A 14,642-nucleotide genomic window follows, 5' to 3' on the forward strand; every position below is an offset into this window, starting at 1 on the left:
TAAATGGCTGAATGAACAAATAGATCAATATAGAGTTTACAGCAGTTTCTGTGGACTACAATGATGGTTGCAACCAAACATAAATTCAGTCGAATAATATAATTACTGTATTTAATTAAGCAAAATGATTAAATAGCTAGGCACTGTAAGCTCCCATTACAAGTTCAACATAGCATGCTTCAGATCCACAAATCTATAAATGGATAATGTTTCATAATACACTTTCACGCGACACTACACAAGGGGGTATATTGAACCAATAAATAAATGTCATACCATGAATAAATTGTGAAAAGACACGTCCAAAGCTTAATTCAAAAAAAAATGCATTTTTCTTTAATGATTTACATTTTACAATTCTACAGCAGACCATTAGAATGTTTACCTCTTCAAAAGGCTGATTATATATCACCACCTGAATCAACTCTAAATCTTGGTCCAGGGGAGACGTCGGGGAACCATAAATGAAATGTTAGATTTGTTTAAAAGTAAATAAACAATATGTTCTATCATGTAATATAAACAAACCTTTCATATCTCGAACAATCAATATTATGTGTAAAATATTAAATTACAATAAAGCACCATTTTCAATAATAATAATAATAATAATAATAATAATACACATAGACACAGACATTACTACTTCATGGTATTTATATAAGATTATGTAGTCCTATTGAGTACCTCTGTTGTCTAGATGAGGAAAGTGGAATGCTCAAATGACATTACAAATGTGTAAGAAAGAGCAACGGTCATTTAAAAAATATGAATCTCATTCACGGATGTAAAAATAATACATGCAACCACGTGGCTGACTACACATTTCTCGGATAACATTTCATTGTGATCACCATCTACAACTAGCCTAACCAGTGTGATCCAATTAAGTAATGAGCGAGACAAGACTAAAAGCAAGATTATCAAGTAACAAGTCACAGCCCTTGCTCTAATTCACAACAGATTGCTTTGAAGTTGCTTCATAAATAATGCCATAACCACCAAGTATTCTCAGTGTGGATGCAGAGGGTAAAGAAGGAAGGGAGGGAACAAAATGTACCCACTTAGTCCAAGTTGCCCCACTAATACAGTATCATCTACCCCTTGATCTACACAAGACCAAAGAAAACCTCATTCTGCAGAAAACATTGCAGTCAGTCTCCCACCCACCCGGTCTCCCTCCCTCGTATACTGTGGGAGCTCTGGACAGCAGCTGCAGAGCTGCAGTTAATGTCATGCACGCCACCCCCCCCAGTGGAGTTGTCCTGGAATTTACAGGCCTGGAACTCATTCTACAGTACACACTGTTCATACACTGTGCATTTCTTAATGCACCATTGACTGCTAATCTTAACTCAAATTGGCAAGGCAGTGCACAAACATACCATGTACAGAAAAGCATGGTACCTAAAATTCCTCCTCACTCCTACACACACTTGCACGTCTATGTCCTTAGTGAAACAGAATGCAGACCCAATAAAACTGTACATTTTAGAGCTCGTAGACAGTACTTAAACCGACAAATCAAAGCCCTACTGCCCAAAAATCACAGAAACATGTTAGAGGCACACTTTGCTTGTTTTAGAACTTTAACTTTAAAACACGTTTTATGTAAAAGTAATAAAGTAATCATGTTCTGAAATGCACAAACGGTTTGTGTAGGCCTATCTTCCTGACATGTCAATTTTAGAGAACAATCCATTCAACTATGTTACAGTACAATAAGAAGGCCTCCACACACTACTAGAGCAGGGTTTCCCAAACTCGGTGCAAGTTTGAGTTTTTGCCCTAGCACTACACAGCTGATTCAAAAAATCTACTCATCATCAAGCTTGGATTATATGAATCAGCTTTGTAGTGTTAGGAGTGTTAGGGCAAAAAGCAAAACGTGCACCACTTGGGGACCCGTGGACCGAGTTTGGGAAACGCTGTCCTAGAGGGTTCAATGTGCCCACCTTGAGGCTAACCTCTGCTATGACAGACTATGAAAGGATTCTGGAGACTGACTGATCTATTCACTACATATTTTCCACTTGCAAATCACTGAACTTACACAGAAGATGGTTTTATTCACAAAATAAATAGAAGTAAAACTGTTAAGCATAAGCATTACTCGATCCCCACAGATGTCAATAAAACCTTCTCTGAGACATTCATATCATAATAGTATCCAAGAGAGGGAATTCGAACAAACACCAGTAACCATTAAACAAACATAAGGATAGGTAGACTGTAAATTGTTTAAAAAACATTGGGGCAGAGATATGCTCCTCATGAACAATTCTATACAATAATGTTGATATATTACAAGCTGAATCAAAGTCAGATGAGAAGGACAGGTATAAATCAGTCTGTATACTGGAGGTCCAGATCCACTAGCCCATCAGTAACCACTAGCCTCAGTCTCTTGGGCTTTCGGTCTGAGACCGGGGTATTCAAGGAGTGTGAGGATGTGGGCGCATGGTGGGATGTTGGTGGGTGGTCTATGGGCTGGCACTGCTGTTGTATGTCCCTCTTGCAGTGGTCATCCTGGCCTTTAAGCCCTGAAAAGCCCCCCACAGAGAAAGATGGTGAGTGTGAGAGTTGGGGTCCACAGGGCTCCAGAACCAGCCTCCCCTGGGTGCCCGAAGGCTCCATGAGGCAGCGGTACGTATAGTTGGTGGGAGGTGACCCTGGGTAATCTCCCAGGCCCATGGTGACTGAGTGGTCACCAGTAAAATTGACCACGTAAGGTGGACCTTGGTGACCATAAGAGTAGGAGAAGGAGGAGGGGGGCTGCTGTTTGTTTGCTGGTGTCTGTGATCCAGAGGGAGAGCTGTGGGCTACTTGGGGGCTATTGTGCTGAGACATAGAGGGAGAGAGCGAGGTGGAAAAGGTAAAGTCTGAGGAATCGTAACACAGTTTGTCAGGTGACACCGATGTGGCATAGGAAGAGTGAGGGTTCTGGGAGTGCACAGCAGCACAGGGCTTGTCCTGATTCAAACGTTTGCCATGAGGAGACCCATAACTCTGAGGTGCTTGGCTGGGGAAAAAGAATGGCCTTGGGAGAGTAGAGAAGTTTTTGCTTCCAAAGCTGGTTTCAGTGTATTGGGGTTTGTCAGAGGGCGGCTTCTCCAAAGCTGTCGGTGTACTTTTACTGGACGTCTGGAAATAATCTGGATGGACTTTGTCATTGTGAAGATTTGACTTGATGGGGTAGTTTGATGTATTGAGACGAATTGGATCTTTTCCCGAAGTGATGCTATAACTGGGCATGCTACCTTTTTGACCGCCAGTGCTAGAAGCTGAACATTTGTTACTCTGGTGGACCTTCTCAGTGTCACTGTACCTAGATTTGGCAACATGAGGTTTGGGTGCAATTTTAGGGCTGCCAGCAGCAATATTAACTTTGGGGGCACTATTCAAATTCTGACTTGGTTTCCCTCCTTGAAACTTAAGCACACTCTGGATCACACTGGAGCTTTTGTCATAGGTGTTGCGAAAAGCATCTCCTACATTAGGATTTAATTGTGAGCCAAACTTGTTAGAAACCATTTGAGGTGAATGGACGGACTTGGCTGAGTAATTCTGGGGCCCAGTTTTGAAGGAACTTGGCACTGGCTGAGAGGTGGAAAAATATTGAGATTTGTTGGAAGAGCACATCAGGTGGAAGGGACCCGGAGTTTTGACTTGAGGCTGGACCTTAGAAAAATTGGAATGGGTAAAACTAGCTTTAGTACCATTGGTACTCTGATTGAGAACATTGACTGGGTTATTCTGGGAATGGGAACCGATGGATGGAGTATTTGTATTAAACATGAATGATTCTTTGTGAGAGTACTGGGTTTTGGCTGCTGAAGATAAGGGCTGTGTCTTAGAATCTTCTTTTGACAGTTTCATACCAGGATTCTTCATCAAAAAACGATCCATGAAAGTCCCCTCAGCGCTGCTCAGGGGTGTAAAACTAAAATTTGCATTGAGCTGCCCTCTGTCTTTGGAAGTATCCTTAACTCCACAATCCAAAGGGAGAGACTCATTTTTGGAGCACACAAGACCATTAAGAAATTGCTGATCCTCTGCATTGAAGATACTTCCTGGGCTTGGAGGGCCAAGGTATGGAGTTTCTGGGTTCCAAGCATCCGAGGGGCTATGAGAGAGGGGACTACTAAAGGGCCCACTGGGTGGATCCATTGGACAGAGGTCTATTGGAGAGGTTTGGAGGATGTTCTGTGGATGATAGAACCCTTCAAGATTGAGACACTGGAAGTCGAGGAGATCTTCACAGCAATTAGCAAAGCTGGATTCTGTGGAAAGCATCCTTTCTGGAAAACTGAACGGTGGAGACTGAGACTGGGACGGAATCTTTGAGGTGGAAGCAGTGTAATCAGAAGGTATGTTTTTTTCTAAGGATTGTGACTGACATAACCCTTCGGAAAGTCTAGAAAGACTGTTGTCTATCTGTAGCAGGTTATGACTAAGACAAGAAGTTCCCATCTCTCCAGTTGCACTCTTACGAGCAGTCTCTGTTTTTTGCCTTTCCTTCCTTCCTCTTCCCCTTCCTCCTCTATTACAGATTTTTGGCATGGCCCTATCATTCATTGTTTCAGGAGCATAGGCCATCACATCAGAACCCAAAGGTTGGGGTGAGTTAAGGGTCAAGGGTGAGAGAGATAAAGTGAGGGGGGGAGGTTCTGTTTTCAGAAGACCAGCAGAGGAATCTTTTAAAGTGTTACACTTGGTTGCACTGTTGAGTTTCTGGCAGGCGGAAGGTTGAGAAGGGCACTCTTCTTTTGGCTTAACGCATGTAATTTCCTTCTTCTCTTTTTCAGACTCTGCTTCACTCTGCTCCAACTCCTGGCTGTCCACCTCCCATACACCCTGTATTTTTCTCCGCAGTTTGATCCGTGGCAAGGGTTGGTCTTCTTCCTTTACTTTGTGTTCATGCCGTGCCCCACTGTCAACCAAACTACTCTCCACTCTAATAGAAGTATCCTTCACTTGTTCTCCGTCTCCATCCAAGGACGGAATATCTTTTTCTTTTTCACAGATTCTAACAGGGCTTGGTGTCACTTGATAGTCACATTGCAGTCCCTCCCCTCCGACAGATATACCCTCACTAGAAATTGTATGGTCCTTTTCTCCTGGCAGTTGCTTTACTCCATAAATAACCTTGTCTACCACCTCATTTCTCTCTACCTCGCTGAGCTCTCCCCGTTCTTTTTTTCTCTCTTTCGAGTCTACAGCTACAATCTCACCCTGCCTATCCAAAATGGGACCTCTAGCTTTCAAACTCCCCAATCTGTCTCGTCTAACTTTACGTCTCTTCCAAAATCGTACGTCATGAGTCTCTTTCCCATCTACCTGGGCACCCTTCTCCATTTCTAAGTTCAAGATTGACACAGAATCTAAAATGGCCCTATAAGGCTCCAATTGTTGTGAATCAATAGACTTTTCTGCTTCAATAATCAAATCCTCTCCTCCTGCAGGTTTGTCCAACTCCCACACTTTGCCCCTTTTTCTCTTAAAACGAATTTTGAAGTTGAGGCTCTGCCCTTTCCCGTTCTCTTCCTTACATGTTGGCGAGGTGAGTGAATTCACTAACTCAGTATGTAATTCTGGCTTCTTCTCTCCTTCATTTACATGTTCTTTTCTAGAATCCGGTGAGATTTCATCATGCCCTGCATTGTGTTTGTCCTCATCAGATTCATTCTCCAGTACCTCTGCGTCTTGGGTCCCTCTTTTATACTTTCCTGCACTCCTCCGTGGCCGGTCTTGTTCCAGTTGATTGACTCTGGGACGCAGCATTCTGGGCGTTGCATTTTGTTTTGCTGTCCTCTTGAAGGCCTGTGTCCGAAATTGGACCCCAAGCTCTGAAACAGTAGACTTAGGGTCACTATTCGACCGCAACCCACCTCTACCGCTGTCCTCCTTCAACACTTTGATAGCTTTGGTTACTCTTCCTGAACACAGAGTAAGATTCTGCCTCAGCTCTGTGGAGGGTCTGAGGTCCTTGGAGGAGGGCTCTGACACAGGAGAGTTGATGCTCTGCTCAGAGTCAGTCTCCACTGAATTACGGAACATCCGTTTCTTCAGAGGAATGTTGGCCTGGGTGTGTGCCTGAAGATATTCTGAAGAGGGAGGGGGAGACTTGGAAAGCCTATCTTTCACTGGGACTAAATCATCATTACTTTGTGGCGAGTGAACATGCAAGCCTTGGCCTGGATCCTCAAGTTTCATCTTACTAGCCCTTCCTTTCCCCCGTTTGGAAATGATCCCACTTTGTGTTTTTGCGTGAGGCAAACTATTTATCTGTGCATCAGATAATATTTGGTCCCTCACCCCTTTCCCTCCAACATTATTTGCCTCTCTGCCATCTTCCATTTGCTTGGAGGAAATTAGATCTTTCTTTCCTGTGTTCCCACTTTCTGAGCTCCCAGCCTTCTGATCCCGCTCTTTTCTTAGAATATCAGAAAGTAGAACCCTCACCTGTTTGATGACAATCCCCTTCTTGTCCATAGTTATGGGAATACTACTCCCCTTTACCATTTCAGACACCCTCTCATTCTTACCTCCATCCTTTCTGATTATGCTGTCACAACTTTTGCTATTTTGTCCTCCTCCTCCTACTTTTCCATTACTCTGTTCATCTGCATCATTTCGCCCTCTAAGCACCCTCTTATCACAGCCAACAACTAGAGATTGTACACTTTCCCTATTTAGTTTTGCCCCTCTGTCAATGTATTTTACACTCCCCCTATGCCCCTTCCCAGCCACACTAACCTGTTCCATCCCACAAGCAGCTTCTATTTCAATGACCTTATCACCTCCCCCTTTCTCACCATGTAGTAAATCGACCTTCACCACAGAAGTCTGTCCCCTCCCTACATCAATTTTGTTAACCTTAGCCTTGAAATACATTTCCCTCACCCCTTTCTTACCTTCAGCTTCTGACAACTCTCTGCCTGCTTCCTCCATGGACTTTTGCTGGGACCTGGACACTCTGGTTTCTGCCTCTCCTCCCTGTGTAGCTGATCTAGCCAACTGTTCTGCTTGCACTGGTATGCTTCTCTCTCTTCTCACAACGCCCTTTCCCTCCAATCCTGGACAGGCCCTTTCTTCTGCTACACTTCCCGGCACAGACACTCTTATCAAGCTAACTGTGACTTGCTTCAGTCCTGACATTACTGGAACATGGCCAAGTGAGGGGGAAGAGAGAGAAATGGTGCTAGGGGTGGTAGTGACAATGGGAGTACTAATGGGTTTCTTGTGATTCCCAGGCTTCTTGGCTTTATCCAAAGCACTTTGGCAAACTTCAACCCTTTTACCAGTGGGTTTGCTCGCCACAAGTGTCCTATCAGTCCCCGATTCTCCAATGGTTTTGATTTCCACTTTCACATCCACTGGTTTCTGATCTGCACCCTGAGCCTTGCTGCCTTTGGGCCCGCCTCCTCCAGTGTATGTTCTGTTGCTGATGTATGCCACATCCTTGTTGTTGCCGCTGGTGTTATCTTCGATGGTTATGCAATTGGTTCCATTAATATCTTTGATAATATTGTGCGTGGCATCTTTTCCACTACAGCTATCCATGTGTTTCTGAGGACTTGCGCTGTTGCTTTTTCTGTAAATGGGTTTGGTGAGTTCAGTGCGCTTGCTAATGATTTTGTTGTTCTTCTTGGCTCTGGAAACAGACTGACGTGTGTGACAGTTTCTGATCATGCTCCTTGTTCTGGAAGAGATCCTTGTCTGGACAGATACTTTTTCCACCACTCGAAGGGGCTTGCCACCCAGTATCTGTCCACAAACTGCTGGTCCAGCTTTCTGTTGAGAAGACAAGGAAGAGTGAAGAGTGAAAGGCTTCAGGTTTAACTCACAAATATTGCTGCTCTTCTCTTTTTTGTCATTCTCTTTGGTTGTACAGCAGAGAGAAGATTGTTCCTTCCTCCACTTGTCTTTTGCCTCCACATGTTCAAGCTGGTGCAGCAAGGCCCTCTCTTTACTGGTGGGGTCCTTGCAGCTCAACAAGAAGTTGAACGTGTGGCGCCGTACTCGGACCCTAAGGTTCCTCAACACCACCTCTGATAGGGATGGCATTATCAGCCGTTGCGGCTTCATTCCCGATATCCTCCTTTGCCCCTCCTGTTTCAACCTTTTGGTCTTCCTGCTCATCATCAGAGCATTTCTCTTCATCTGCTGGGTAAATGAATTCCTTGAAGGGATAGCTAAGACAGGAAGACAAAAGAACTAAGAAATTCTGGCAAAAACAATAGCATAACAAATAAATGCATACTGCACCTAACATTACATTCTAGTTGCATGCTGTCACTAACTGCTATATCTGCAATACATTTAGCAAAAATACTATAAAGACAGTATATTGCTCAATCACCAATGCGTAGTACCACTTGTATCTTCACAGAATTTGAGAATTTCAGCCATTGTTAAAAGACATGAACATCATTAGCTTAACGTTTGAAACGAGAGAGAGACAAACACAAACTTACCTGAATTTGAAAATGTAAATGTAGGCCGAAATGTAGGAGGACAGGGTGCTTTCCCTCTGTTAAGACGAAGGTCTGTGTCTCTGAGGCGGTACTTCTGGCCAGACAGGTCATTTAAGTCATCACAACCAGGCTGCCTCTCTCTGTGTCGGAAGTGACCCTCTCCCTTCCTAAATAATAAAGAAATAGTATACAAGTCATATCTATCCTATCTATCTATATATAAATAAGTTAGGCTGGTCATTGAGACAATGAGAAGATATGTCTCAATCCTCTCACCTCTCACAGGTGCAGCATTCACACATTTCATTGTCTTCTCCAAAAAAGCTGTCGCCATAGTAACAGGTGATCTCCTCCCCAGGTGCGATGGGCCTCACCACTTTTACACAGCCTCCATTCTTATCGCCAGGAACAAACTGGAGAGGGGGAGGTGAGGGAAGAAACAAGGTGACATCGCTGGCCCTGGGGATGTAACACTTCCAACAATAAAAACATAATAGTACAAACAAAAGACAGATGAAGAGGCCAATAACAATAATCATGTATAACAACACTTCTATAAAAAGGGAACAATGCTTCACGGGAACACAGAGATTAAAACATAGAAGAGTAACATGACTAATAACATAACATTGATGATTACCTTACAGTTTGGTCTGCAGTCTTCACCCAAGGAACAGAAACAAACGTATGGTTACAATACAGATATAACAACTTAAAACTATGCCATGTGTCGGTATAATAAAAGTATTGACCACTAGCAAATCCTGTGAAGCTCTGCAGTAGGAGAGCACATTCGATAACAGGATTAGATTAGTGCATTTGATTTGATCACTCTAGATATAATGTATGACTTGTCAGGAATGCTTAATTAAGAGAAATCCCAGAAGCAGATGCTCTGTCTGTGTATTCTGTGAGTGTATGCACAGTGGGTTTCTGTGATAGTGTATGCACAGTGGGTTTCTGTTATAGTGTGTTTACAGTGCATGTACAATGTGGCAGACTGTAGTTGGGGTTGAATCTTGAAAAACTCACCGTGGTTGATGAAAGCAGCAGGCCCAAGCCAGAGTTGTGCACAGCGCTTACGAGTGGAGTACATCACACTAAAGTCATTCACCCCTGCTCTCAGAACAGCACTGTCTGCTGGACTCAGCTCGGCTATACAACCCAGCAGAACCTCCATCCGCTCACCTACAAACCTGCAGCATTCGGCATTACAGTTAAACATTATATATAAAAACACAGACAAGATGTATCTAATCTGCAGAATTACACATGACTATTGAATGCAACTGTTAAAAGATAGTTGGTCCTTACCAGTGCTTGGTAGAGGTTATCTTTGCTCCGTTGGTTTCTGAAGAGTATCGGTCACATGACTCAATCTGGACACCGCTATCCAACAGGAAGGCACAGAGATAGCGATACACCTGAAGAAATAATAGCTGTCAAGACCACGCATACAGCCATGCATGTTCATGAACACAATCATGAATACCCACAGAGTGAAAATAGGTTATATTAGCTAACTACCCGAACAAATTCTTAGAAAAAAATGACAGAGGCCATCAAAAGTACACAAACAAATGAAATAAATTACACTGACTGAGGAAAGGAAGGGGCAATCAAAAAATGTACTTTAGTGCACACTGATATAACAGGGTTAACTGATCCTGCAAACACACACTTACATGCTGTTTCAGTAGTTCCAGGCGGTGGGTGCCCAGTCCAGTGAAGTAGTCACAGGCCCAGTCTCCCACTGTGAGTGCCTCAAAGGTGGCCTGCAAGTCATGTGTGCGTTGGAAGCGTAGCAGAGTCTCTTTGAGGTAGCCCCAACGACGGACCTCTGGGGGGGGGCTGGAAGGCGACAAGAGTTAGGTGTGTACTGTTTTTTGTAATTGTGAAGAAACATTTCCACTTCTCTTTGAAGAACGCTGAAGTTGTGCCTTAACTTCCTGATGAAGACGAATTACTAGACGCAGAGAGGACCCATCAAGACCAAGTATAAGACAAATGGTGCAATGCATACATTTAAAAGTTTGTCATTTCACACACCTTTGTCAAATGTACTCTAACGGATAGGAGGTTTAAAGAGATTACCTGACGTTCATTTTATGGGTGCTAAACCCCAGCAAGGGGTCCAGCACCAAGCTGGTGGCCAGATCATCCGTCTCACACAGCTCCATCACACTCATTTTACTGCATCCGTCCATCGCCTCCCACCATCAGCATGCTGAAAGGACAGGGGTCGGGGTCAAGGAACAGGGCGATGAGACTGACAACCACCCACAACTGAGTCAAGTTGACCTCGTAACCCCATACAAGCTAACGTTAGCCTTTATGTACCGCTTCGATGATAACCTTATTGATGTTTTAGCTAGAACTAGCTTTGGTTAGAAACTAGCAAACTAACCAGCTAACGTTAACTAGATAGCCTTCTGGTTTTGATGTCTAAATTAGCATCATAGCTAGCAGCTAGCTACCGCAGGACATAGCGTTTAACTGAAAGTCTAGCTAGTTACCGTCGGACTCTGGCATAAGCAAACATGAGAAATATAGCTAGCTAGATTGATATAAGTTACACTGCAGCTCTAGCATAACATTACCTGGGAGTATTTGATAACGAAAGCCGCTAGCTAGATTGTATCCGTAGTGGTTGCTAGCTAGCAGCTAGCTCGCTATGTCAGATGTCGAGTCAGCTAGCTAACGTTACGTAGCTAGCTGATCCGCCAAAACACAGCACAATTTCTTGGTGTTGATTCAACGTTGCAAATGTAGATGTTATCAAATTAGCTAACCAGCTAGTTTCCACAGCAAAACGACTGACCTGAGGGAAGGAATTGATTGTTTGTTATGTTTTTTGTTATTCTCGTATCAGAAGTTGGTCGAGCACCAACTGAGGTATGCGAGTAACACTGCTGCAGTGAAACCAAACTAGGGACATATCCGTTGTTTTTCATTGGCTAGTGCCAAGGTCAATTTTACGCCAGTTACGAAATCTCTCACAGGCCATTTGTCAATAGGGATAGGATGGACTTTAGTTCTAGTAATACGGTTGGTTGTGCCTGGTCGTAGTAGGTTGGGTTTCAGTTGCTTGAATGGACAGACGTTATTTATAATTTCAGTTTAACATGACTTTTACACGTTGCGAAATTAATTGATAACCCTCTAAAAAAAAACAGCCCTCTCCTACAACACTGGTGTAAGCAGTGGGATCATGCCAGTGGTCCTACGGGGTCTTGGGGAAGTGTGCCCTCACACACACACTGGGTGCCTTGCACGGGGACACCGAGGGAATAATGTACAGTGTGCACTTGTTTCAACTACCCAGGCTTTGGAGGTACAAGTCATTGTAGATCGAGCCCATTTCAACTCACACTGACGTTTTGGGGCCAGTTTTCCAGACCTTGATTAAGCCTATATTCCTGGACTAAAAGAAAGTCTGGGTAAAATGATTCACTACTATGGGTCTTTTGACCAATCACATTTTTCAGAGCTGAACGGTCAAAAGACCAATTAGTGAAAAAAGATCAGAATTGGGCTGCATGTCTAAACGCAGCCAGTGTGAGGCAATATAACACTTAACAAACGTGTAGGACTAGGTCTTTAGATTGTAGATGCCAGAAAGAAACGGGAATCACTGAGGATTGCTCAAGGACAGTGGATAACCCCCCCCCACTCATGTCCTATGAGCAATATTAGATATACGGCACCACTGAATAAGGAATCTGGAAGACATGCCATATGCAAGGTCCCCCTATACCAGCAAGGGCCAGATTTTGGCCCCAGGTGGTACCCACTACAATCAGAGCACATTTCTACTTAGCCAGACATTTCACTTTCCAAGGAAATATCACTGGAGTTCACATTAGTGCTCACTAAACAGCAAGGAGGCATCAGTTTCACATGATTGAAGACAACATCCAAAGTTGGAGCTGCAATTTATTACCACAAATGTAATGCTCTGGGTCGTACAACAGGGACAATTTAATGTGCATGGGAAGAGGACATAGTGTCATGAGTCAGCCCTCACTGACAGCAGCTTGTATCGCACGTCTTGCCCTCCTTGCACACACAACCAGAGGCGCACTTGCTGCATCCAGTCGGGCAGCAGGAACAACAACCTGGAGGAATGATAGAAGAGATTAGTACTGATTAATGACCATGAGTGGTTTTCCAACAAGACCTGTGGCTGCTATAGTACAGGCCTGAAAGCAATTTATCTGGACTAAAAGTACAGCTGAATGTTAGATGCACGCATCTGGAGTTTGACAGTGGATATTCCATTTTAAAAAGCATTATTTGGACATTGCACTAAACGCTTACAACGTAAGGAAAGATACGCAACTAATTTGGGTGAAGGATTTCTTTAAGGCAGGGTTTCCCCCAAACATCTTTCCCATAGGTTTGAATTTAAGCTAGTTTACATAGGGAAGGCTGATAAAGCGTTATCAAGAGCAAATACTTTTGCAAGTGAAAGCAATCCTACTCATTACTCCACGTACTTAATTACGCCACTTTGAGCCGACTTCGCCGTGGGCTTTCGCGGGACTTGGCTCACGCCCAGGAGGCAGCCCGGTTCCTAAACGAATGCAATGGTCTTTCACCCGGTGCAAAACACGCCTACCCGGCCCAGATTTTTCGAATCCCCTCATTGGCTAGGGATGTTCAGTCTTGATGTGACTACCAATTATTCATAACTAAATTGTGAAGTTTAGTGGGGCAATCTGCACTTGTTACAGCTAATTTGACTTCACAATTAACGACATGTACCCATTGATTCTTGAAGAATATAATTTAAATGCCTCATGAGTGGAGTTAAACGGCCGTGGGCCTGTCCCATCAGAACACAAAATATGATTGCTTACAAATATTGGGGGAAAAAAGTGAATGTAAACAAACACCAAATACTCAAAACATGGTTAAAACTATATTTTTGATAATAGTCAGTCCTTAGATCCCAAGTGTACATTTCTCCAGCTCCATCCTTTAGCGTCGCTTTGTTATTGTTTCAACTACGGATTGCGCTTCATGGAGATTAACCCATGCACTTACTTTTCGTTGTACATCCACAGTTTGTGCACTTGCAGGGTCCACCGCAACTGCAGCTTCCAGCTACAAACAAAACACTTCAACTAGAAAATTGATACGCTTCACCTGCCATGCAAATCTATATAAAATCCACTGTACCAGTTTAGGTCAATTCCATTTGGCAAACTTACTTTTTGAGCAATCACAAGGATCCATTTTCAGTTTGAATGAGCTCTTATCCCAAACAATTCAACAATGCTGACCTAACACCGTTCCAGTGGCGCTTTGTCTGCTATTTATTTGAGATTCGGTACAGCTGTTTTATATCATCCGAATTGAGAGGGCCATGTGCAAAACAGAAACGCGCATTCCTGCTCTGCCTATTTCTCCCTATAATAACATTTTCCTAAAAATTATTTTCTATAGATGAACTGCATACACTAGATGGCGCCCATTTAAAATGTAATCTCAAACATACAGTATGTAGTATGTATGTACCACTATATGGGTAATTCAACAATTGTGGCCTATAGCGTCACTGTATCTTACATTATACACAAACCATGGCTCATTTAAAGTTACATTATGGAATATTTGCCGTTGCTCGAGACAAAAATGGTCCACTATTATGGACAGGAATATTGTCCAGAAATTACTTCTTTAGACAGAAGGGGGCCCCACCTCCCCACACCCATGAGCAAAAGTTTATATTGCAAGTTTGTTAGCCCAAAACAAAGGATTGTGCATTGTGCATACAAACCATACAGCCAACACTCGAGCCAAACTTCCATATTGTACCTTTAAGACAAAAACAGACAAAAAGTACAAATTCACTCTTTTTTTATTTTCTACCCGGTAACAGAGACAATATTTGTGATTGGTTGGAAAACAAATTACATAAAAATAAAAAAGCATTATTTTTATTTCTTATTTAACGTTTTTGATTCATTCATTTATATTTTAGCTTAAAAGACTGGGGCGCGTTCAGCATGACTTAAAAGTTTTGATACGTTCAGATAGAAATAGGCTATGTAGTACAAACATGCCTCTGACATTTACCATTTTAGTCATTTAGCAGACGCTCTTATCCAGAGCGACTTCCAGTTAGTGAGTGCATAAATTTTTCATACTGTAGAA

At 43.0% G+C, this 14,642-nt stretch overlaps 1 protein-coding gene and 1 long non-coding RNA gene across 4 annotated transcripts; both read right to left on the bottom strand.

Annotated features, from left to right (window-relative positions):
- Nucleotides 1–309: 309 nt before the first annotated feature.
- LOC121570210 (histone-lysine N-methyltransferase KMT5B) lies at nucleotides 310–11,382 on the bottom strand. Of its 3 annotated transcripts, XM_041880585.2 has the most exons (10): nucleotides 11,081–11,378; nucleotides 10,575–10,707; nucleotides 10,166–10,331; nucleotides 9,795–9,904; nucleotides 9,513–9,676; nucleotides 9,121–9,140; nucleotides 8,757–8,893; nucleotides 8,481–8,647; nucleotides 6,918–8,198; nucleotides 310–2,543 (listed from the first exon to the last, which is right to left on the bottom strand). In XM_041880585.2, exons 2-10 carry the CDS (start codon nucleotides 10,685–10,687, stop codon nucleotides 2,347–2,349), a joined length of 2,355 nt encoding a protein of 784 aa, XP_041736519.2. In that variant the 5' UTR covers nucleotides 10,688–10,707; nucleotides 11,081–11,378; the 3' UTR covers nucleotides 310–2,346. The 3 variants fall into 3 exon arrangements, with proteins under 3 accessions (XP_041736519.2, XP_041737630.2, XP_045077054.1); XM_041881696.2 differs by having other exon boundaries at nucleotides 310–8,198; nucleotides 11,302–11,382; XM_045221119.1 differs by having other exon boundaries at nucleotides 310–8,198.
- A 1,198-nt stretch (nucleotides 11,383–12,580) lies between these two features.
- On the bottom strand, nucleotides 12,581–13,838 carry LOC121570531. Its single transcript, XR_006001478.1, has 3 exons — nucleotides 13,697–13,838; nucleotides 13,530–13,603; nucleotides 12,581–12,598 (listed from the first exon to the last, which is right to left on the bottom strand). It is a non-coding gene; the product is annotated as an uncharacterized LOC121570531 (long non-coding RNA).
- Between the last annotated feature and the right edge of the window lie 804 nt (nucleotides 13,839–14,642).

The sequence above is a fragment of the Coregonus clupeaformis genome, chromosome 7 (assembly GCF_020615455.1).
Source record: "Coregonus clupeaformis isolate EN_2021a chromosome 7, ASM2061545v1, whole genome shotgun sequence".
Classification (NCBI taxonomy): Eukaryota; Metazoa; Chordata; class Actinopteri; order Salmoniformes; family Salmonidae; genus Coregonus; species Coregonus clupeaformis.

Excerpts from the sequence above, each read along its gene's own strand:
- LOC121570210 (XM_041881696.2), bottom strand. The coding sequence starts at position 10,687 with ATGGACGGATGCAGTAAAATGAGTGTGATGGAGCTGTGTGAGACGGAT. Across the intron at positions 9,905-10,165 it reads TGGAACTACTGAAACAGCAT|GTGTATCGCTATCTCTGTGC; the intron begins GTAAGTGTGTGT and ends TTATTTCTTCAG. Across the intron at positions 8,894-9,120 it reads ACTGCAGACCAAACTGTAAG|TTTGTTCCTGGCGATAAGAA; the intron begins GTAATCATCAAT and ends CCCCCTCTCCAG.